This window comes from Coregonus lavaretus (genome assembly GCF_964263955.1).
Source record: "Coregonus lavaretus genome assembly, chromosome: 14".
Lineage (NCBI taxonomy): Eukaryota > Metazoa > Chordata > Actinopteri > Salmoniformes > Salmonidae > Coregonus > Coregonus lavaretus.
Window position 1 is genome coordinate 8359036 of NC_140001.1, and position 25457 is coordinate 8384492.

At 41.9% G+C, this 25457-nt stretch overlaps 2 protein-coding genes across 3 annotated transcripts in view; both read left to right on the top strand.

The window, feature by feature from the left end:
* Nucleotides 1-286: 286 nt before the first annotated feature.
* LOC311141482 (AP-3 complex subunit sigma-1) lies at nucleotides 287-17125 on the top strand. 2 transcript variants are annotated; one of them, XM_084176827.1, is made up of 6 exons: nucleotides 287-516; nucleotides 5700-5791; nucleotides 7052-7163; nucleotides 7323-7394; nucleotides 8206-8313; nucleotides 16377-17125. In XM_084176827.1, exons 1-6 carry the CDS (start codon nucleotides 448-450, stop codon nucleotides 16503-16505), a joined length of 582 nt encoding a protein of 193 aa, XP_084032953.1. In that variant the 5' UTR covers nucleotides 287-447; the 3' UTR covers nucleotides 16506-17125. The 2 variants fall into 2 exon arrangements, with proteins under 2 accessions (XP_084032953.1, XP_084032952.1); XM_084176826.1 differs by lacking the exon at nucleotides 287-516 and adding an exon at nucleotides 2755-2841.
* A 1444-nt stretch (nucleotides 17126-18569) lies between these two features.
* The window catches only part of commd10 (COMM domain containing 10), a 40309-nt gene continuing 33421 nt past the window's right edge, over nucleotides 18570-25457 (top strand). The window contains exons 1-5 of the mRNA XM_084176257.1: nucleotides 18570-18951; nucleotides 19368-19458; nucleotides 19809-19919; nucleotides 21833-21988; nucleotides 23251-23361. Of these exons, the coding sequence (XP_084032383.1) occupies nucleotides 18923-18951; nucleotides 19368-19458; nucleotides 19809-19919; nucleotides 21833-21988; nucleotides 23251-23361 (498 nt within the window). The 5' untranslated portion in view covers nucleotides 18570-18922. The remainder of the gene's footprint in view (nucleotides 18952-19367; nucleotides 19459-19808; nucleotides 19920-21832; nucleotides 21989-23250; nucleotides 23362-25457) is intronic.

Genomic DNA, 25457 nt, shown 5'->3' on the forward strand with positions numbered 1-25457 from the left:
TCAAATTTAGGAAAAACATAATTCCACTTTGACATTATGGGTTATTGTGTGTAGGTCAGTGACAAACAATATAAATGTAATCCATTTTAAATTCAGGCTGTAAAACAACAACATTTGGAAAAAGTCAAGGGGTGTGAATGCTTTCTGAAGGCACTGTAGGTGGTAGATGTTGATTTTTGACTAGTCAAAAGAAACGTTTGCAATCTCAGTTTGACCCACCACGGCTGCTGTAGTTGGAGGTAGATTAATGGTTTGACGTGGAGTAAAGTTATTTCCGCAAAAACTGGATGGAGAAACGGCATGTAACGTTAGTCTGTTTGCCGTAATTTGAGCTAGATTGAGACGGATTAGAATCGGGTCCCAGGTAGACTGGGTCGGTGCTGGAGGGTTGACAACAGTCATTCATAGACTGATCCCTTTTTTCTCCTCCTCATAAAACAGAACAAAATGATTAAAGCCATACTAATATTCAACAACCATGGGAAACCTCGGCTTTCTAAATTCTACGAGCATTACGTGAGTATGCAATTGTTTCGAATCTGCTGTAGCTAGCTAGCATGCATATAACAATGTTAAGTTATCTAGCTAGCTATTGTTTGGGCTAATTCATTGCACCAATATTATTGCAAACAAACAAACAAAGTTAGCTAGCTATACTGTTTTAGGTGGTGTAATTTGTGACCTGACTGGCTTGTTTACGTGGCTAGCGATGTCATTTGATCTTGACTTGGGATATCCTATATCAGACTGAGCAACATTGTTCTTTTAATAATTCAGAATGTGTAGGAATAGCTATCGTTTCACACACACAGCCTAACTACTGGAGTTTGCAATAATAATAGTTTGCAATAATAATGGTGCAATGAATTAGCCCAAACAATAGCTAGCTAGATAACTTAATATTGTTATATGCATGCAGGCTTTTCCTGTCTCCTAACAGTCTCATGCACAGATCACTGAGGTATAAATGCTTCGTGTTCGTTCTGTCCTTCCAAAGGTGTTTACGTCACATGACACGCCGATGTTCACGTTATTTACTTGTGCTCCTGCCAATCAATCAATGAATTCCTCATCAAAATAGTTTTTTGTGTATAAAAGATGAACATGTATTACTGGTCACAGGTTAGTAGACAAAGGGACAGACTAGCTAACCATATAGAGTCAGATTATAGATAACGGTAACATAATTGTGCTGAGACTCAGATTTTTCACATTTTGTTACCTTACAGCCTTATTCTAAAATGGATGAAATTGTTTTTCCTCATCAATCTATGCACAATACCCCATAATGCCAAAGCAAAAACAGGTTTTTAGATTTTTTAGAAAATTTATTCAAAATAAAAAACTTTAATCACATTTTCATAAGTATTCAGACCCTTTACTCAGTACTTTGTTGAAGCACTTTTGGTAGCGATTACAGCCTTGAGTCTTCTTGGGTATGACGCTGCAAGCTTGGCACACCTGTATTTGGGGAGTTACTCCCATTTATCTCTGCAGATCCTCTCAAGCTCTGTCAGGTTGGATGGCGAGCGTCGCTGTACAGCTATTTTCAGGTCTCTCCAGAGATGTTTGATCAGGTTCAAGTCCGGCCTCTGGCTGGGCCGGTCAAGGACATTCAGAGACTTGTCCCGAAGCCACTCCTGCGTTGTCTTGTCTGTGTGTTTAGGGTCGTTGTCCTGTTGGAAGGTGACCCTTGGCCCCAGTCTGAGGTCCTGAGTGCTCTGGAGCAGGCTTTCCTCAAGGATCTCTCTGCACAATTGGCCCAGCGTCATCCGGGTTAGGGGAGGGTTTGGCCGGCCGGGATGTCCTTGTCCCATCGCGCTCTAGCAACTCCTGTGGCGGGCCGGACAAACGCACGCTGACGTGGTCGCCAGTTGTACTGTGTTTCCTCCGACACATTGGTGCGGCTGGCTTCTGGGTTAAGCGAGCAGTGTGTCAAGAAGCAGTGCGGCTTGGCAGGATCGTGTTTCGGAGGACGCATGGCTCTCGACCTTCACCTTACCGAGTCCGTACAGGAGTAGCAGCGATGGGACAAGACTGTAACTACTAATTGGATATCACGAAATTGGGGTATACCATTAAAAAAAAAAAAAGGATCTCTCTGTACTTTGCTCCGTTCACATTTCCCTCGATCCTGATTTAGTCTACCAATCCCTGCTGCTGAAACACATCCCCACAGCATGATGCTGCCACCACCATGCTTCACCGTAGGGATGGTGCCAGGTTTCCTCCAGACGCGGGCTGTCATGTGCCTTTTTTACTGAGGAGTGGCTTCTGTCTGGCCACTCTACCATAAAGGCCTGATTGGTGGAGTGCTGCAGAGATGGTTGTCCTTCTGGCAGGTTCTCCCATCTCCACAGAGTAACTCTGGAGCTCTGTCAGAGTGACCATCGGGTTCTTGGTCGCCTCCCTGACCAAGGCCCTTCTCCCCCGATTGCTCAGTTTGGCCGGGCGGCCAGCTAAAGGAAGAGTCTTGGTGGTTCCAAACTTCTTCCATTTAAGAATGATGGAGGCCACTGTGTTCTTGGGGACCTTCAATGCTGCAGACATTTTTTGGTACCCTTCCCCAGATCTGTGCCTCGACACAATCCTGTCTCGTAGCGCTACGGACAATTCCTTCGACCTCATGGCTTGGTTTTTGCTCTGGCATGCACTGTCAACTGTGGGACCTTATATAGACAGGCGTGTGCCTTTCCAAATCATATCCAATCAATTGAATTTACCACAGGTGGACTCCAATCAAGTTGTAGAAACATCTCAAGGATGATCAATGGACAGGGGATGCACCTGAGCTCAATTTCGAGTCTCATAGCAAAGGGTCTGAATACTTATGTAAATAAGGTATTTATGTTTTTAATTTTTTATACATTTGCTAAAATTTCTAAAAACCTGTTCGCTTTGTCATTATGGGGTATTGTGTATAGATTGATGAGGAACATTTATTAAATCAAATTTAGAATAAGGCTGTAACAAAACAAAATGTGCACTGTACATATGAAATGGGTAAAACAGTATGTAAACATTATTAAGGTGACCAGTGTTCCATGTCTATGTCCATAGGGCAGGGATGAGTAACCAGGTGGTAGCTTACTAATTGATAGATCTACCTGGACTTGTTACTTCTGTGAACTTTCATTATCCTCCCTCATGAAGGAGGGAAATTAGAAAATATCTTAAAGATATGTGGGTTTTTGGTCATGGAATTTCAAGGCACAAGGCAATGTTTCTTAAACTTACAGAAGGCAGAACAATTTATTCATAACGAAATATGTGTTTATTAGTTGGCAGGGGTCTTTACTTCAACATTATTGTGTTTTGATGTATTTCTAATATATTTTAAGACTTTTTCTGGTAGATGTTTTCTAATCAGTCCATTTCCATCAGTTTGACCAGAAATCAAAGCCTTTGCTTACTCCAAATGTTTAGGATGGAAAACAGTTGGAAAATGTATATATTCCAGGGCTTGACATTAACTTCTTTAGTCACTTGTCCTTCGCATAAGTAGGACTGATTTTCTCACTTGTCCAGAAATACAACATTTATATATAATTGTATGTTGCAAGGAACCACTTTACAAAATAACATTAATTATTATCATTATTAGCCTATTACCATAGAGCAGGGGTGTCAAACTAATTCCATGGAGGGTCTAGGCCCTAGAAAACCAGGTGAGGGGAGTTCCTTACTAATTAGTGACCTTAATCCATCAATCAAGTACAAGGGAGGAGTGAAAACCCGCAGACGCTCGGCCCTCCGTGGAATGAGTTTGGCACGTGCCATAGAGCAGAGTTTCCCAAACTCGGTCCTCGGTCCAAACTCGGGACCCTCATCAAGCTTTGATTATTTGAATCAGCTGTTTAGTGCTAGGGCAAAAACCAAAACGTGCACCTGGGGGCAGGGGAAAACCGAGTTTGGGAAACACTGCCATAGTAATCAGACAAACATGTAGGATACCCTCTGCCTATTGGCTTCTTTGCATATTCAACCCTATCTCAAAATACAACACTGCCACTTTAAGGATCTCCTGGATGATGGTTGGCCACCCTTAGTAGCCTATAAAATATTGCAACATTACAATTACAACCAAATACTGTTTGTCTTCATAAATTAATTCCCTCATTCAATGAATCAGGGATCAAATGACTAAGGTAGGCTACTTCAAAGCAAGGTAACTAACAAATACATGTTTATCTATAACCTTGTAAGGCTAAAATATTCAGGTTTCAGGGGAGGTCTATTGACAGCATGTGAGTTATTTGTCAATTAGGCTATTCTAAGAATATTTTTAACGTTGTCAGAATTACATGGCCAATGTTGAATAGAAGGGAATCCCAGCACTCCATTAGTGGCAGATTTATGTCTCAACTCCCAATTTTGAGCGCTTGAGTAGCGGTTTTACAGCAGGAGTATGTGTCATTGCTTTAGTAATGCACCCGTTCATCAATTGCACATCGGAGTGCCGGTGAATAGATTTTTAGGACATCGGACGTTGACATTAATACATGCTAAAAGCTGAATAGTTAGCTACCGAAATAAGTAGCCAGGCTACACAATATGTTTTGAATTGGTTATGTAGTTAGACAACAGACTATCATTTTTATAGGTTACTTGCTGCTACAATCTGTCTCCCCTCGGCCCCACTCGCACACACAGGTGATTCACACACCATGACTTTGCACCATGATTTTCATGACCGTACCCTGTTTGCTGACCACAAATGTGCTATAACTGGGTAAAAAAAAACTCACATTATCAATGAATATCAGCAAATGTGCACACTCTCCTGCCTGTCAATGCAATGTAGTTCTACTCCGATGTGCAAAAATTGGGAGAGCAATGCACAAAACATGGCATCCAGAGGACACTGATCCAATTTCTGATCCGATTTAATTGTTTGATGTTGTGATTTTTATTTACTTGACCATCTCTATATTCTGCTTGCCAGACAATATTAAAAACTTGTCCCGGACAAGCGTAAATGTTGAGCCCTGTATGCCTTAATTTCTCCAAAATATAGACTCTTAGCTTTCATTTGACACCCAATTTGACATGCTCCTATGAACCACACATGTTGGTGCTCATGGGTCCTTTCACATGGAAATTACCTATGTTTTTTAAATGTAATTTAGGCAAGTATTTTTTTCTCACTTATTTCAACAGGAGAGTTGCTTCCCCCCCCCCCCCCAATTTTTTTTAAAAATAATAATGAATATTGACAGTAATATATGCTACTGCACAATATTGCCCTTTCGATTTTCAGTTCCTAGAGCGAGGAGAGTGGGTGTCTAGATGTTTAGCGGAGTGAAGAGTAGGTTCCTGATAGCAGGCTAGACCAGAGTTTCTGTGCTTGCATTGGCATGGAGAGCTCTCTGCTATGGGCCCTCCCCCTAGTCTTGTGCTTCATGTCACTTGACTCATTTCACATGATCACTTGAAGGCATTCCCTTTCACTGCAATGACCTGACCTACACATATTTCAGAAAGAACATTTGCATGAATATGTGGACACTGGAAAGAGTATGCAGTGAATGTACTGGCACTTTTTTTTAGGTTATGAGTGGGGAAAATGGCAGTCGGTAAACTATCAGAACAAAAGATTGGATAGTTTTAAGCATAAATGTCGTGAAGACCTGTAGCGAAAGCTTTACATTTTTGTTTTCCCATGCACACTGACTGTATTTGTCATTTCTGTTCCACAGAACGAAGACACGGAACAACAGATCATCAGAGAAACATTTCATCTGGTGTCCAAAAGAGATGAGAACGTCTGCAATTTTCTAGAAGGTGGAATGTAAGAGATTCATTTTAAGACATCATCAACTGTACTGAAATCCATAAGTGTTAAGATGAGGCTTTGTCTTAACATTTCCTGCTCGTGTCACAGTGAAATGCATATCCTTTCAATTCCATGTAGACAAATACAACCATTTGAGCTGATGATGTAGGCTACTCTACAGAACGCTACACGAATAGAATCAGCTTTTCGTGAGGCAAGAACACATGACAAATTGCACTGCATGGGAGAGATATGGGAGAGAGGGAGCCAATCAGATGGTGGCCAGCTGGGGAGAGATCAATTGGATCATTATGAAGAGTTGAATATTCATTCATGAAGCAGTCCCAGGTGTTAGGCTATTGCATTGTGGAACCTCCTCTCATTCAACAGAGACTAATAGAACTGGGGTGTAAAATGTTTTGCAACTAAAAACGTATTAGAGAAGTTCAGGTTAGTCTCCTTCTGTTTCTGCCCATTTTCCTTCTGTTTGGTTCCTAGTGAACACACCCCTGGGATCCCTGCTATATGATTGTTTCTACTGTTGAGTCCCATCAACAAATATGATGTTGCTCAAGCAGCTCGACCTTCTACAGACTCAGGTCAACATGCTTTTATCAGGCCTTACAAAGATTGGTCAAGGCTTCTCGACTTGGCTTGCACTTAAAGGAAAACTCCACCCCAAACTATCCTTTGAAATTTGTTTCGTTAGTCCATTGTTAATGCTGCTGCAGAACTGGTTACTTGTTCATAATACCAGCATGTTTGGCTGTGTTTCATGTCATGGAATGTGTGCATTGAGAAATTAACATCACACTGACTGGTGTTTCATTAAGGATCATTGTGTTGACAACTATCCCATGTGTTGATTGGTGCCATGTGTGAGTGTATTTCCCTTGTGGTGTGGACTGTTGTTGTGATATAGAGGTGAAGTACTAGGAGACTGCTGAAGTGTCAGTTTGCAGTGTAAGCACACTGGGTAGATGGCTTGTTGCATTGATATCTATTAACCAACCTTGGCTCACTTCCACATGCATGCCAGTGTTCACAGATTGCAGGCAAACTCACACCAGCTGGGGTATATTTACTAGACGCCAAACAGACTGAAACGGGAGGGACCTAGTTTTTTTTTTTTTTTTTTTTCCTTTCCAATAATAAACGCTAGTTTTCCTTAAAACGTTTTCCGTTGCAAAAGTTTTGCTACGGTTTGCACGAATGAATACACCCCTGTTCAGAGAACTTTTCGATTGTCCCCTCATTTTGTTTTTGTGTCGTCAGGTTGATCGGTGGGTCTGAGAACAAGCTAATCTACAGACACTATGCCACGCTCTACTTCGTATTCTGCGTCGATTCCTCGGAGAGCGAGCTTGGCATCTTAGACCTTATCCAGGTAATGTTTCTAAAGCCTTGGTGGAAAATGTTTTGTTTTTGAACTATGAACATTTGGTGCCACCATCTTAGATGGGCTAGTTGTTGGTGGACGTGTCATTGGAGTAAAACAAGGGCCAACCTATTACACTGTTCAGTGAATGTGATAGTCTTTCCACAGGTGTTTGTGGAAACACTGGACAAATGCTTCGAGAATGTCTGCGAACTTGACTTAATTTTCCACGTGGACAAGGTACAAAGTATTTTATCAGCTATATCCTATCAATACACCCTTCATTTTAATATTTCCTATATCGAACACCGGCATTTGATGTTCACAATGAATCTGTGACTCCCCGTAGACACTGACTGTGCCATTGTGTAATTTATTTAATATAAGACTGTCTAGGTGACTTGATCTCCCCTGTGATAACGCTCGGCCCTGCTGGCTCGTCTTAAGACAATCTATTGTCAATGTCAATATCTAGCCAAGTCTGTTGCAGCAGAGCAGGATATTGCGGCACTTTCTGCACAGGTTGCCTCGTTTCACGCAGGAAGATGCCATTGATATTCATGTATACACAGGGTAATATGAGCAAAGAGAAAGCAATATAACTGTGACAGCAGCAATCTATAACCTAGTCTCGGAAAACCCAGACGTAGGGCAATGGCACTGGTGTATGCAGGAACATTATTAATGGCCAAAGCAACCCATCTGCCTAGTGAAGCGAAGCAATCTACATAAAACAAACCAATTATAAATGGGACTTGGTGTGATTTATGTTTGTATATTGAATGTTTTTACATGAGATAAGGTTGCATGTATATCTCTCATCAGGTCATCTGTTTTCAAAGGTTGTTTATCTCCTGTTCACATTTGTTTAGCCTCTTTTAATATCTAACAATAATAAATAAGGGATTTTTTTCTTAGACAATGAAATACTTATTGAAATTGATCCTGTAGGTTCCAGAACCCCCCCCCCACGTCTTTGGGTTACAGCAATAGGATGTTTTCTCAGTCAGAGAATAACCTGTTAATTGAACATATTCTATTGAACCTGCAGGTCCACAATATACTGGCAGAGATGGTGATGGGGGGGATGGTGCTGGAGACCAACATGAATGAGATCATCACACAGGTGGACGCCCAAAACAAAATGGAGAAATCGGAGGTAAGAGTGGCAGTACTTCTTTATGACTTCCTATACTCCAGGTATGTGGAGGCATGCGTGTATGCTGGACCCTGCATGCCCTTCCTGTGATGCTCCTGATAGGTGTTTGTGCTCTCTGGCGCTCCACTGCTGCACCACATAGAAATACATTCTCTTCCTACCTACCCCCAAATATATAATCATCATCATAAAACACAGATTGTCTCTTCTACCGAATGTAAATGTACACATTGTCCAATGCATCTGCGTGATCCTGATCCTCAATCGCCTCATTGTTCGTCCCACTCTACAGACTGGAAATGTCCTGTTGGCGCATTTGCTTAAATGAGGGGATGGTAGCGTTTGGATGACTGTTGAATGGTTAGTTGTGGTCATTTTGATAAAGTTGTCCTGAGCTGATCTTTTTAGCATCTGTGAGCTGATATCCTGTAGCTGAGTTGTCCATGATATTAAGACCTAGATATTGCTTGGTTCTCATGCAGCTGTTGTCACTAATGAATTAGCAGATCTCTTGGAATATAGTCTCTAAATTTCACCATTCCTGAAAACAGATTGTTACAGCCAGAGACAATTTCATGGAATCATTGCCATTTGCCAATGGCAGAACAATGCCATCATGACTTAGACTTGGTGTATTTTAAATTGACACACACACACACACAGTTCTCTAGTTAAATAAACGAATATGAAGCGAAATATTTCAGAAAAGCCTAAAATGTTTATCAGTAAGTTCTTTTGATGAGATATTTGGTCAGGTTACGTTTGCTTGGCTGTTATTGTAATGTAGTGCTGCTACACTATAAGGTTACACGGTGAGACTCTAAAGGCCATGGATGTGTAACTTGCTGTTAAGTTATCTTTGTTTCAAATTGGTGCTGTACCATTGGCTAACATTTTACAGATTTTACCTCACTGTAGCAATGTGGCTGTATCTATGGAAACAATGCTTTGGTAACAACTTTAGGCTGCATTTTGTGGTTGATCAAATGGAATCATTCTTGACAGATGTATTGTAAGCCGAGTTTTGACTGTTCAACAAACATCAGATCTGGTCCGTCTTTTCCTTCTTGGACCTACCCTAGACCGCAGTGTTCCTCATAGTCATAATCATTCAAACTTCACCACCAAACCTAATTCAGACACATAAAGAATGATGTAAACTAAATAAATTCCTAGCAGTGTGTAAAAAATCGTCAACACAAATTGGTGAAGAATGGATTTAGTTCACTTTCACATGCTCAACCGGCTCAATGTAAAACATCAGAAGTGTTTCTATGAATTTGGAGGTGTTGAGGCCTCTCTCAGTTGCGTGTCTATGAATGCGGTCTACGATAGGTCTTTTCACGTTCTATTTATACTGAACAAAAATATAAACGCAACATGCAACAGTTTCAACGATTTTACTGAGTTACAGTTCATACAAGGAAATCAGTGAATTTAAATAAATTCATTAGGCCCTAATCTATGGATTTCCCATGACTGGGCAGGGGCGCAGCCATGGGTGGAGCCAGGTCCACCCACTGGGGAGCCAAGGCCCAGCCAATCAGAATTAGTTTTTCCCCACAAAAGGGCTTTATTACAGACAGAAATACTCCTCACTTTCATCAGCTGTCCGGGTGGCTGGTCTCAGACGATCCCGCAGGAGAAGAAGCCGGATGTGGAGGTCCTGGGGTTGGATGTACTACCAAATTCTCTAAAACGATGTTGGAGCCAGCTTATAGTAGATAAATCTCTGGCAACAGCTCTGGTGGACATTCCTGCAGTCAGCATGCTAATTGCACGCTCCTTCAAAACTTGAGACATCTGTGGCATTGTGTTGTGTGACAAGACTGCACATTTTAGTGGCCTTTTATTGTCCCCAGCACAAGGTGCACCTGTGTAATGATGCCATTTAATCAGCTTCTTGATATGCCACACCTTGGATTATCTTGGCAAAGGAGAAATGCTCACTAACAGGGATGTAAACAAATTTGTACACCAAATTTGAGAGAAATAAGCTTTATGTGCGTTTGGAAAATTTCTGGGATCTTTTTTTATTTCAGCTCATGAAACATGGGACCAACACTTTACATGTTGCGTTTATATTTTTGTTCAGTATATACAAACTATAATTACTCTGATCTGCTTTAACAACATTCCTCATTCCTCTTTTTCCCTGACCATTTCTAGTTCTTTGCATTCTTCTCTCTTTACAGATGTTTATCTTTCAGTCTCCCAGACAGGACAGGTAGACACAGGTACTACTACATTTCCAACCAAGTACTGTAACCTCCCAAATTTACACTATATCTAGTTCTCCATAGGCTGACCGCTTAATAGCAAAACGACGTCACTAACATCCAAATCTTTTACAGCAGACCCAACAATTTATCACTGTTAGAGTAATGAAACCCCATATTGCTTAGCCACTGTTAAGGAAATCGGTTAACATGATTCAATGATCATTTGAAACTTCCATGTATGGTGATAGTAAATCGTTTTTAATTAGGATGACAGGGACTTGATATTGCACCAATACCAACGTTTCGGGCAAACTAGGCTTAGCCATACAGAAGTGTTTGTCAATAAATGCAGGTGGGCAGTTTTTTAAAATCTGGTCCCATCATAGCCCATATAAAAACGTTTTTACAGCTGATTTATTACTATGTCATACACTACAACTAGGGTCCAGAGTTGGTTAGGTTAGCCTACTACCAGATCAGGAAAAATGCTGGGCCCCAGGAAAACAATTCCCCCCCACCACTCTGGGACCTGTGGTGCCACCTCTGTAATCACCACACAATGTTACAAATTAAAAACCATATCCTATGTGTGTGATCTACATTTGTTTTTGGTGGCAGGGATGGGCTTCCATAGTTTTACGTGGCTCAGTGCAGCCGGCAGCTACTGCAAAATGTTCAGAATGTAACAGGCTGTTACTGCGATTTCAGGTAACTCAACAAAACTAGTCTCAAATATTAGGAACATGTCAATACATTTCAGCAGTTTCAAAAACATTGCTCCGCTATTACCATTTATACTGTAGGAGTGTTGGCTCAACGAGACAATTCTGTTTACACTGCCCTGCTTCAAGTGGGGGCAACTGTCGGGCGAGTGTCATCTCCAGATGTAGCGCGAGCAACGTAGCAAGTACGCAAGTTTACATGCATACGTGTAGCCGACTGTATTTTTACCAAAAGTCTAAGTGTGAAGAGCAGTGGAGGCTGCTGAGGGGAGGACGGCTCATAATAATTGCTGGAACGGAGTGAATGGAATGGCATCAAACACACAGAAACCATGTCTTTAATGTATTTGATACCATTCCACCGATTCCGCTCCAGCCATTACCATGAGCCCGTCCTCCCCAATTAAGGTGGCACCAACCTCCTGTGGTGAGGCTCTAAGAGGTGCAATTATACTGTTCACCTGTCTGGTCTGGCTTGGTGTTTGTGTCTGTAACAGAGAGGTCTCGTCGCAATTTCGCAGGTACTGAAAATTCAAGCCAAACCTCGCTAGGTTGCTAGATAGCCAAGCACAACTCTGCATGCTCTGCATGTCTCTATTGGTTCTTGTCAACATGTTCTGCTTTGCTGCCCTATAACTCGTATCAGACTGCTTTTATGACATGTGTAAACCACTGTTTACATACATTAAATGTGTGTTTTACCTCTTGGTGTGTGACACATCAGTGTTTATTAATCAACAGACCATATCCCAAGCCAGTCATTTGGTTTCCCAGGCAGTCACAGCTCAGTGCTGACACAGCAGTAATGCCTGTTTGGGGAGATCTGTGGAACATAGTTTTAGTACGGCGTGATTCTTAAGATATATATGTGTGACTGAGTACTAGACCAGAAACCTAGGCAACTGGCAAGGAGCAAGTCTAATTTGTCTCCCTTGAGTTGTTACATATAGTTTAGGCTATACAGTATGAAGTAGTTGACTGGCTGCCAAGGTTAGTAAAAACCCAGGGTTCTTCTCGTTTGAGGACAGTAGCTACTCTGTATTGCCACTCAACTTGAGAGCAGCAAAATGTATGAAGGAGACTTAAACTGACCTCATGTTTTTAATTACAGCGGATGAAATGAGAATCCTGTGTACATCAAGGGTTCGAACCGGTTCAGGGAGCAGAACCGGAAAATAACTATATTTTTCAAGGAACAGAATCAGAACCGGGAACGAAAGTGATCTATACTATTCCGGAACAGAACTGTTATTTTAAAAGCATGGGAACCGGTTAATAATGTTATTTTACGTTCCGGGCAACAACAAAAAACGCAACAAAGCGCCAGTATCTGCATGCCAGCCTAAAATCTTTGCCAGTGTGTGCGCGCGTGTGAAGGCTACCTGTCCCTGCCCCTCTGAAGCATAGCTATAAGCCTACTGACGTTACAAGCGTGATTCAGAAGATAGGGAGAGGTTTTTAATTAGAGAAGAATGGATTTACTTTTCAATGCTAGTTAGGGATACTATAGTTATCACATTTCACATTGGATTTATTAACTACAAGAAGGTAAGATGTGTTTTTAATTATGGTGCTGCTCTGCACACACAAGCTTGTTAGCGATCTAGCATCTCTGGTCCAACGTTAAGCCAACTCTGAAGTTCAAAGACTTTCAAAATTCCTCCATAGAAGACGCTCCTCCGTAGGTATAATTCTTTATTTTGTTGGTCGGAACATTGGAACGGAACTTAAAAAATAAGGGTTCTGTTCAGAAAGAAACCATTGAACAATTATTTTTGAAATGGCTAAACAACTGCTTTAAACAGCTAGTGATCGCTACAGATTTTATATTTGTAACCGGTCCTATGGTAGTTGAAAAGTGAGACCTTGTTTTACTAATTTTCACACCTAGAAAGTGTAGCCTAGTAGCTAGAAGCTGTTTTTGAATTTTAATTTATGGGTCTGACTGTTGAAGATTCTGTGGGTGGATCTCTAACAGCGGTGATTTTCAAAAGCAATCCCTCAAAATCTAGGGATCAAGAAATGTTATTCATAGCAAATGTCCATTACTTATTTTGCTATTGACATTTCAACCAATATGTTTCCGTATCTGAAATTATATTAGATAACCTTTTTATATCGTTTTCTATTGACCAATGCTTTGAAATTCACTGCTTTAGTGTGTTTCCTCCCTCCTTCAGTATACCATAGAGTAGACACCTTGTTGTGACGTAGTATTACACCAATTCCCCACATGGTCCATATCATTGGGTAATACCATGGAAATAACTCACAACATTGAATAGCTGTCGCTTGAATCTTTTATGTACATTTTAATAATCAAACATTAGCCTAGATTGAACAGTCATATTTTGCACTGAACCTTGTCACCCCCCGTTACCAACTAGTAAGTCCTTACCTTACCGTGTGAAGAGTTGTTGCAATTGTAATAAATTACACTATGTCTTTGAAAAAGTTCCTAAATGTTTTAATCAGTAAAACATAGTCTGTTGTTTATTGTACTTCAGGAATGGTCAGAAAAAGGTCTACGAAACTATTATGAATTGTAATAATGATGTTATTTCACTGAGAATTACTTAAGCTGTAAGAAATGTACAGTGCATTCGGAAGTATTCAGACCCCTTGACTTTTTCCAAATGTTTTTCTGTTAAAATGGATTAAAGGAAGAAACAAATCCCTCATCATTCTACACACAATTCCCCATAATGACGAAGCAAAAACATTTTTATTTTTGCAAATAAATAAACTGAAATTACATTTACATAAGTATTCAGACCCTTTACACAGTACTTTGTTGAAGCACCTTTGGCAGCGATTACAGCCTCGAGTCTTCTTGGGTATGACGCTACAAGCTTGGCACAACTGTATTTGGGGAGTTTATCCTATTCTTTTCTGCAGATCTTCTCAAGCTCTGTCAGGTTGGATGGGGAGCGTCGCTGCACGGCTATTTTCAGGTTTCTCCAGAGATATTCGATCGGGTTCAAGTCCGGGCTTTGTCTGGGCCGCTCATGGACATTCAGAGACTTGTCCCGAAGCCACTCCTGCATTGTCTTCGCTGTGTGCTCAGGGTTGTTGACCTGTTGGAAGGTGAACCTTCGTCCCAGTCTGAGGTCCTGAGCGCTCTGGACAAGGTTTTCCTCAAGGATCTCTCAGTACTTTGCTCCATTCATCTTTCCCTCGATCCTGACTAGTCTCCCAGTCCCTGCTGCTGAAAAACATCCTCACAGCATGATGCTGCCAACACCATGCTTCCCCGTAGGGATGGTGACAGGTTTCCTCCAGATGTAACGCTTGGCATTCAGGCCAAAGACTTTCATCTTGGTTTCATCAGACCAGAAAATCTTGTTTCTCATGGTCTGAGAGTCTTTAGGTGCCTTTTGGAAAACTCCAAGCGGGCTGTCATGTGCCTTTTACTGAGGAGTAGCTTCCGTCTGGCCACTCTACCAGAAAGGCCTGATTGGTGGAGTGCTGCAGGTCTGGAAGATTCTCCCATCTCCACAGAGGAACTCTAAAGTTCTGTCAGTGACCATCGGGTTCTTGGTCACTTCCCTGACCAAGGCCCTTCTCCCCGATTGCTCAGTTTGGCCGGGCGGCCAGCTCTAGGAAGAGTCTTGGTGGTTCCAAACTTCTTCCATTTAAGAATGATGGAGGCCACTGTGTTCTTGGGGACCTTCAATGCTGCAGAAATGTTTTGGTACCCTTCCCCAGATCTGTGCCTCGACACAATCCTGTCTCGGCGCTCTACAGACAATTCCTTTGACCTCATGGCTTGGTTTTTGCAAATCATGTCCGATCAATTGAATTTACCACAGGTGGACTCCAAGTTGTAGAAACATCTCAAGGATCATTAATGGAAATAGGATGCACCTGAGCTCAATTATGAGTCTCATCGCAAAGGATCTGAATACTTATGTAACTAAGATATTTCTGTTTTTTTATTTGTAAGAAATTTGAAAACATTTCTAAAAACCTGTTTTCGCTTTGTCATTGAGGTATTGTGTGCAGATTGATGAGAGAATAAAAAACAATCAATTTTAGAATAAGTCTGTAACGTAACAAAATGTGGAAAAAGTCAAGGGGTCTCAATACTTTCTGAATGCACTGTATATGAGTGAGCAGAGTAAATCTTAGCGTAGCGTGATTTCCATTAGGCCGTCTGATATTGCTCTAGTTAGTTTCCCAAGACACACAGCCTATATAAGACATTTTACTTCAGTCACATGCCCAATTTATGTTTTCTAAATTCTATAAACATTCTATACATACCTATAGCTTCATTTCCTCCTCATATCAAAATACATTTTTTCTGCTTTACCCAATTCTCTCCTTGCATTTGTATCCTTATGGGTCCTCAAGAATTCGGTGGGTTCACTTTTCAAGCAATGCTGCCTCTGTCTTTAAAGAAAAGTAAATTTAATATTTGAAGATCAATGAATGTAGCACTGTTCTCACAGTTGATTCATAATTGGCCCTGGTTGTGATGTAAATCATAAATGAACCAAATATTGCATGTGCATATGAAGCTAGGCGTTTGGATGTACATTTGCACATATGTCTGTTAGTAGTCGATGCTTTGCATTTTGTCTGGTGGTGTCTGTGGTGCTGTGTGTTTAGTCCTGTGGGGTTGTGTGTCCCTGTCCATTGTGAGTGTCTGGTGGTGTCTGTGGTGCTGTGTGTTTAGTCCTGTGGGGTTATGTGTCCCTGTCCATTGTGAGTGTCTGGTGGTGTCTGTGGTGCTGTGTGTTTAGTCCTGTGGGGTTATGTGTCCCTGTCCATTGTGAGTGTCTGGTGGTGTCTGTGGTGCTGTGTGTTTAGTCCTGTGGGGTTATGTGTCCCTGTCCATTGTGAGTGTCTGGTGGTGTCTGTGGTGCTGTGTGTTTAGTCCTGTGGGGTTGTGTGTCCCTGTCCATTGTGAGTGTCTGGTGGTGTCTGTGGTGCTGTGTGTTTAGTCCTGTGGGGTTATGTGTCCCTGTCCATTGTGAGTGTCTGTGGTGTCTGTGGTGCTGTGTGTTTAGTCCTGTGGGGTTGTGTGTCCCTGTCCATTGTGAGTGTCTGGTGGTGTCTGTGGTGTCTGTTTCTAGGGATTCTTAACTGCGTTTTATTTATGTTTTGTGTGCAGGCTGGTATTGCAGGAGCCCCTGCTCGTGCTGTGTCCGCTGTAAAGAACATGAACCTCCCCGAAATGCCCAGAAACATCAACATTGGAGACATCAGTATAAAAGTGCCAAACTTACCCTCCTTCAAATAGCCGGCAAGACCCACCGTGCAGAAGTCGACCAATGTTTACCATGCAATTTGTTTACCAAAATCCAAACAAATACCAACTTTTCTCAAAAATCATGAAGGTACTGTGTGAATTTCTTTTTTTGTTTCCCTGTTTTTAAATGAATGTCATCGATGTGGCTTTGTTCTGTTTGAGAAAATTAAGTATTTATTTATTACATTCCTCTACCCTCACTGGAGGTGTGCCCTTGGAAATTCATACTTTAGTAGTGGTTTGTAAAACTTAACAGAATATTCTTATATACAGTATATGATGCACAGGAGGTTGGTGGCATCCTTAATTGGGGAGGACGGGCTCCTGGTAATGGCTGGAGCAGAATATGTGGAATGGCATCAAACACATGGTTTCCATGTGTTTGATGCCATTCCATTTGCTCCGTTCTACCAATTATGAGCTGTCCTCCCCTCACCAGCCTCCATTGATATGATGATGTAAGCTGAAATTGTATATCTTTGTCTTATCTGTATACACAATGGTTTAAACAAATTATCTTGTCTTATCAAAAATGTTTCTCTTGATTTTAATCAGTGCATGTATGTTTTTTTGTTTTGTTTTTTTGCAACTTAATAAAGTATTGAATCATTTTATGCCTATTTGGAATTTGTGTTGGCAGTTAGAGGTTTCATTGTATTCAATAATGGAATAGTGCAGTTAAGTATGTTTGTCTGAAAGAAGAGCAAGTTGGACCGCTGTTTGATCTAAGTAGGTAACATCTTATGGACAGGCATCCCATGATTGCATTCTTGTTGTCGGTAGCTTCTGTGAGAAACCAAACACATTTTGAAGTGATAGGTGCTCCATGCTACTACGTAAAGCAATACGCCATCATAAAGTATATTAGTGGCCAGTACTTGACTAAACAAAAATGCCATTGATAATTGATTGACAATTTACTGCGATATCCAATAAAGTCATGCACAAATATACTATGTGCAGTTTGGTCATCACGCAGGAGAGTGCGAATTCTCACGACCGGCTCGGCGGGGAAAAAATACGATGGAAGTGGATTCTGAATCTAATGGCGGTAGAATCAAGAAGAATTGGACTATTGTCCAAAAGAAAGGGAAACGGAGCAAAGTAGAGTACAGTGATGAGAATGTCACTTCGTATCTTGTAGGAGTACGGTTTGTAAATGAGGAGCAGCTGATTGAATTACAAATCGTGAGGAATCCATTTGAGATATCCAAACTGGTGGAGCGAGTGCAGGGTAGAGTGAAGGCTGTGACGATCAAAATTCGTACAAATTAATTTTTGTGCTTCTTAGGATCAGAAGAAACGTGTGTTGTTAAGTTTGAAGTGTCGTGTGTGTCTCTTAGGAACAGGGCACCCCTCAAGAGGGTTATATCTGGAGTCTCGTGGGAAGTAGATGTTGACGAGATGAAAAATATTCCTGGAGTGATTGATGCTCGTCGGATGAATCGTGTGGTGAATGAAGAAAAAGTAAAGAGTTTATCTGTTCTTTTGTTTTTAGATATGGAGTCTCTCCTTACTCAAGTGCAGTTACGGTATATTAACTACAGAGTCAGAGCATTTATCCCAAGACCAATGTGATCATTGTAAAGCTTTTGGTCATGTAGAAAGTGTTTGGGGGTGGCCGAGATATACAAGATGTGGGAAATATAATATGTGTTATAAAAGTGAAGAAAATGTGACATGTTGTAATTGGGGTGGGAATCATGAAGCCACGTCTTCTGAATGCCCCACAAGGGTAAAGGAGAATGACGTGGGGCAAAATCAGGGTTGTACAGAGCATTTCATATGCAGAAGCTGTGAAAAGGGTTGAGGGTTTGAATGTTGCACCAGAAGAGTCCATTGTTAGTTAAGGGCTGTAAGTAAGCATTTCACGGTAATGTCTACACTATGGAGAACTAAAAGAAGGAAGAAGTGGGAGTTTTGTTTGTTTTGGCAATGTACTGTTTTTATTAGGGTGGGTTATTGGAATCACTATTAAGTATGTTTTTTGGGGGTTTCAAATCGTCCGGTTGGTGGCGGCAATACAACTTTTGGATGTAGTCCGCCATAAAACCCACAGAAGAAGAAGAATAACGTATGACTGCACGTGACTGCTTTAGGCCAAGTTTTGCGCAGCTTTTATGCAGCAAAATCCGTACAAATGTTTATTTAATTGTCAGTTCGTATGCAAACCAGTAATATAGACTTTATTGTTAATTATAACAGCATAGATTACAATCTTATATCAAGTTGATTTGTTATTTGTGTGAAATAAAGTGGTTCAGTGAATGAACGCGCAATGTAGATGGTCGCGAATGCAGTGTTTCACAACAGGAAGAGAACAGAAGGATGACTGCTGTTGCATTTTGTAGTAACAGATTTAAACTTTGAAACGAATAATATATTTGTTAAACATACAGAAGACAGTGATGGCTGCCATAATCACAGAAACACAAAGGTAGGCATTTAGTTTACGTTTATTCTACTTCAAGGTAACACTGATTTTCTAAATGAAACGTTAAGCTAGCAAGTTAATTAGATAGCTAACGTTAGCGACTGTTAATTAGTTTGCAAGAAGCTTAGCTAAATATAAGTCGAAAAGTCATATTTCTAGTCAATCTTTATTAAATTGCACGAGGGTCTCACTCTCTATAGCAATATTTACATGAAAAATATAGCTAGCCATGTTCCAGCCATAAGAATCTGACTTTAGTTCATTTCTTAAGGGGAGATGGAACGAACGTTACAGTACGACCGTAATGTCGGTTATCTTTAGGATAGTCCTACTCATCCATTCATGACAGCAGTTTCATCCATTTCTGTTAGTTAGCTTAGTGTGCGCCACACAATCTGACATTGTTATTCAATCCACAGCATAAAAGAAGCTGTGACTTTCATCAACACAATTGAACTGAATAAGTTATCCAGACTTCTTTCACGAATTCTGCAGAAACTTCACCTGAAGGTAGGTGTCTCCAGAGAGCAAGTCAGGTGGCGTATAATTGGCATAACATAGACATATGTTCCTAAGTACTCTTGCCAACTCCATTGCTGTCATTGTCAAGCCTGACAATTCACTAAGGATTAGTTGGTAAGAGAGACGAAAGACTGGCACCCAGGCTACACAAACTCAGTATCATGCATGATAAGCCTAATTTGGGTTTACTAGAATAGTGCAAGTGCCACTGGTGTTATTGCGTTTCTAGTGCCGTCAAACATCAGGCTTTAGTCATGATATTACTGCAGCCCACTTGAATCATCATTTTTCCAGTGCACATGTTTACGAAGAATGATGCAGTTACTTGTGTCCCTCAGGAAGAGCGCACGTTTAGTGAGGAGGAAGAACAGAAACTGCAGAGTGCTCTGTCATTGGACAAGCAGGATCTCAGTCTGGTGCTGGATACAGCTGCCTTCATTCTAGAACAGGTAAGTAGGCCTTGATGTTTGCCTCAACTCTAGCTACACTACATGACCAAAAGTATGTGGACAGCTGCTCGTCGAACATCTCATTGCAAAATCATGGGCATTAATATGGAGTTGGTCCCCCCTTTGCTGCTATAACAGCCTCCACTCTTCTGGGAAGGCTTATCACTAGATGTTGGAACATTGTTGCAGGGACTTGCTTCCATTCAGCCACGAGCATTAGTGAGGTCAGGCACTGATGTTTGGCGATTAGGCCTGGCTCGCAGTCAGCGTTCCAATTCATCCCAAAGTTGTTCGATGGGGTTGAGGTCAGGGCTCTGTGCAGGCCAGTCAGTTCTTCCACACCTATCTCGAGAAACCATTTCTGTATGGACCTCGCTTTGTGCACGGGGGCATTGTCATGCTGAAACAAGAAAGGGCCTTCCACAAACTGTTGCCACAAAGTTGGAAGCACAGAATCGTCTAGAATGTCATTGTATGGTGTAGCGTTAAGATTTCCCTTCACTGGAACTAAGGGGCCTAGTCCGAACCATGAAAAACAGACCCCATTATTCCACCTCCACCAAACTTTACAGTTGGCACAATGCATTCGGGCATGTAGCGTTCTCCTGGCATCAGCCAAACCCAGATTTGTCCGTCAGAATGCCAGATGGTGAAGCGTGATTCATCAATCCAGAGAACGCATTTACACTGCTCCAGAGTCCAATGGTGGCAAACTTTACACCACTCCAGCAGACGCTTGGCATTGCGCATGGTGATCTTAGGCTTGTGTGCGGCTGCTCGGCCATGGAAACCCATTTCATGAAGCTCCTGACGAACAGGTCTTGTGCTGACGTTGCTTCCAGAGGCAGTTTGGAACTCGGAAGTGAGTGTTGCAACCAAGGACAAACGATTTTTATGCGCTTCAGCACTCGGTGGTCCCGTTCTGTGAGCTTGTCTGGCCTACCACTTCGCGGCTGAGCCGTTGTTGCTCCTAGACGTTTCCACTTCACAATAACAGCACTTACAGTTGACCAGGGCAGTAATTTGACGAACTGACTTGTTGGAAAGGTGGCATCCTATTACTCTGCCACGTTGAAAGTCTCTGAGCTCTTCGGTATGGGCCATTCTACTGCCAATGTTTGTCTATGGAGTTTGCATGGCGGTGTGCTCGATTTTATACACCTGTCAGCAACGGGTGTGGCTGAAATAGCCGAATCTACTAATTTGAAGGGGTGTCCACATACTTTTCTATATATAGTGTAGAATAAAATATATTTAATTCATTGTTGCACAGTTAACCTATCTTTTCCAGTCTAGTGTTTAGTGTACTGTTGCCCAGTTTGAAGCTGATTGAGAATTTCTAGGTGTCACATAAAGAGCAATTTAAAACATGATGTTTGAAGTGTTCACTGTGCACAAGTATCCAAAGTATGTACATTGAAACCCTTTTATGGTGCTATTGGTGATGAGGATATAAAAGCAGTAGGCTACTGCCTGAAAGAAAGGTCACAACATGCTTTGCGGAGCATCATTGTTATAACAGTGTGTTACATAAGCGCCAGATGCCAGCCAAATAGCTGACTGCTAACTAACTACAGAAGCATTGACTTTCATCAATGCAATTCACCAAGAATTCTGCAGAAACCTCACCTGACGGTAGGTTTCTCCACTGAGCAATATGAGTTGAGGTGTCATGTGTAGAATTGGCATAACATCCTAATGGAATGGCCACGTACATGTATATTTTTTCCTCAGTGAAGCTTGGTTGGATGCTCAGTACCATTCAATATGTTTTTTGCAGTCAAGTGACTGCTGTCATGAGAGAAGAGATTTTCCATGTACACCTAGATTTAGCATCTAAACATGTATTATGCGACGGTCAATAAAAAAGTGCCTTGAGTCTTATTGCAGATCCTCTCTCTATCTCTATTCAGACTGTCTATCATAATGTGAAGCCTGCATCCCTGAAGCAGCAGCTCGAGAAAATCCATCTCTCCCCAGAGACGGCGGAGGCCTTCTGCCAGGCCTGGACCACTGTCGGCCCAGATGTCGTGGAGAAGATCAGGCAGAGGATTTTTGCTCCCAAAAAGGTGAGGTGTGTCCATGGCAGTGCGATAATTCTGCCCCTGCAATGCCGTTTAAGCTTTATTTATAACGTACGTACTCAACGCAAGATTGCAATTACTGGAGCTACGAGAAATGGCGATCCTGCGTAGTTGCGTCCAGTTGCAAATTGCGTTGCTGCACACATTTGCATATTTTTGCTACACAAGTACATAGAACGGCTAATTGTGTTATTGCATTGCGTATGTACGCAAGGTATAAATTAGGCTTTCCTGTCTCTGGTGGATATGCAATGAAAGCGGCGAACGTTCTTTGTGCCATTAAACCAGTCCAGTTGAGCCAGAGTCCCGAGCAACATTGGCATGCATAGGAAACTGCCAGATCCAACTGATCATTTGAACATAAAATATTATACAAATCTCTGTGTATGTTAACACCATAGAATAGAGTCAAAGCAGGCATAGCCTGTGATGTTGTCATGATAATCTCAGCGACAGCAGTCTTCGGGGGTGTCCCAAATGTCACCCTATTCCCTATATAGTACACTACCTATGGTCCCTGGTCAATAGTAGTGCACTATATAGGGAATAGGGTGACATTTGGGAAGTAGTTTTAGCAATGTGCCCCTTGGGAGGCTGGAGTGGGTGTCATCACACTTGGTGCTGTGACGTCCTGGGACCACACAGAGAGATCTCCGGGTATATTATGCCACTCTGCATCATAAAACACTTAGCCCACCCCCTCCTCTAAGCACACCTAATCTATTTCACTGTTAAGGCAGATTAATGGAGCGTCCATCTATAAATCTGCCACTTAGCGATCCCCTTGGGCCTCTGCTTTAAATGTGCTTTCACTGTACCATCCAACTGATCAGGGCCCGGTTTCCCAAAAAGCACGTTAGAACCTTCGTAGGAGCATCGTTAAATCTCAGAGCCGTTTCCCAAAATCATTGTTACTAAAGTTGCACTTAAACGCTTGTTATTTACCGACTGCCTCAGCTAAGTCTGTCGTTAGGTGCTTTCTTGCCCTTCCACATTACTTTATACAAGATCTGCGCTAAACATAGAATCAAGATTTTGAACTATGCATCGTTTAAACACTCGTAAGCCTAAGTTCCATCGCTATCGGGAAACCCGGCCCAGAATTGTTTCTTAAGATTTCTTAATGCTAGAATCCTTAATGAGTGAAACTGCCAAGTCCGCTGGGGATATTGCAACAACAATGAAGTTACTGAAAACAACGAACACTATTTAAATTGTTTTTATCATGGTGTCTGTGTGGTTGATAGCTGGAACATGTCGGATGGCAGCTCAACCTTCAGATGGCCAAGTCCACCCAAGCCAAGTTGAAGGAGCCACATGCAGTGCTGGAGCTCGGCGTCAGAAATGAGGATTCTGAGGTAAATAGCCTACTTCACACTGTGGAACACACACACACCTTTGTTACCCGCTCAGAACAGAGGGGCTGTTTACTTAACAGTTCTCAGGGGATCCATCCAATCTTCCAAATGGATGCTAATTCTGCATGTGTCCCTCTTGACACTGAAGCAGACCTGAAACCAGTGAGCAGGGAGCTTGTTAACGATGGCCTCAAGGGCCTGCTTTCCTTTTAGTCCTGTGGAGTCTGTATCTGTACAGTGTCAGTAGACCATGTATGTCCATCCAAATGGACAGCATCTGCAGATTTTTATCAGAAAATGTGAACCTAATGGTTCCATTGGTTGTTATGGTAACACCAGGTTTATCAAGTGTTCCTGTTTATGGTCTATTGTTTAGTATTCTGTCCCCAGAGTGCGCTCACCCTCTCTCTCACACTCTCTCTCACACTCTCTCTCACACTCTCTCTCACACTCTCTCACACTATCTCTCACACTATCTCTCAATATTTAAATTGCATCAGTTCATAACAGTAATATGTGCTATTCTTTATCTCATGCACACTATAGCAGGATGATTAAAAAAATATCTCAATATTTCCTCCCAAGCAAGAAAAACATGAATCAATCAATTTATTTAAATCCACTTACATGGGCCCTGTTGGGAATAGATAGCTACAGGCCTGAGGCAAGCCAAGCTAATGGGAGGAGCAGCCACAATTCATCACAATCATCTGCTGGGAGGCTGTTCCTCTAACGCCCAAGAGGGGGCACTGTTGCCCCACAACAATTTATGGCTTTCCCAGGCTCTGCTGTCAACAGAGAGGAATGGCTTTCTGGTTCAACTTTTTAAACTGGAGATCAAGTGTATGGCTGTACACACAGTTTTTCTTCAAGTTGAGTTCCTTCATTGTTTTCTGTGTTGTAGATAATCTTGTAGGTCTTGTTTGGCTTCAGACTTTCACAATATCATTAATAAACAAAAATATCCAATGCAATTCAATTCAGAAGTTATTCTGCATGCACGTCATAATAAAATAAGAAGTATCTCTGAAACCAATTCAGTATGAGTGTTGATTTGAAAGGAGAAGGTTTGATAATACCCTGATAGCCTTCCAGGTAGTGTGACATTGTATCTCTGAGAGGGAGGAAACAGGAGAGGTGATGGTGGAGGAGGACAGCTGTACATTATTGATTTGGAAGCCAAGCATCAGAGGTAGAGAACTCCCACCTGATCAGTGTCTTGCTTCATCAGGCCAATCCCAGAGGACGAGCAGGCAGATCTCCAGTAGTGTATAGTATGAAACCTGTCTCCTCTCCTCACCGTCCAAACCAGCCAGGGAGCAACTGGAGTTACATATCCCTAACACGCACACGCGCACACGCACACGAACGAACAGTCTCTCAGATGTTACTTGGAGTCTGAGACGGTAAAATCCTTCAACAGTCTGTGGGCCTCCCTCTCTCTCATCTCTCTGTCCCTCAGCATTAGAGGATTCCGTTGCTCACTGCTCTAAATGGACCAGTTCGGGCACAAGCTCATTATACATGTGTTTGTAGACATATCTAATTAAAATAAGCCTACCAGTGTGCTAATTTAATGTAACCTTCAGTATGAGTCATAGAATGGTTATTCATTTATAGATATTTGATCCGATGGTCTAAGGCAGGGAGGGGTATTCAGCTCTTACCCTACGAGGTCCGGAGCCTGCTGTTTTTCTGTTCTACCTGATAATTAATTGCACACACCTTGGTGTCCCACGTCTTAAACAGTCCCTGATTAGAGGGGAACAATGGGGGGGGGGGGGGGGGGGGGGGGCAGTGGAACTGGCTTCAAGGTTGAATTTGAGGGGTCTAAGATATATTATAAACTGGGTGGTTCGTCTGCTCTAATTATGTTGGTAACCAGTTTATAATAGCAATAAGGCACCTTGGGGATTTGTGATATATGGCCAATATACCACGGCTAATGGCTGTATCCAGGCACTCCGCGTTGCTTCGTGCATAAGAACAGCCCTTAGCCGTGGTATATTGGCCATATACCTCACCCCCTCATGCTTTATTGCTTAATTAGGTTGAATGTGTATTAAGTTGATTACTATGGAATTGCTTCGATCCAA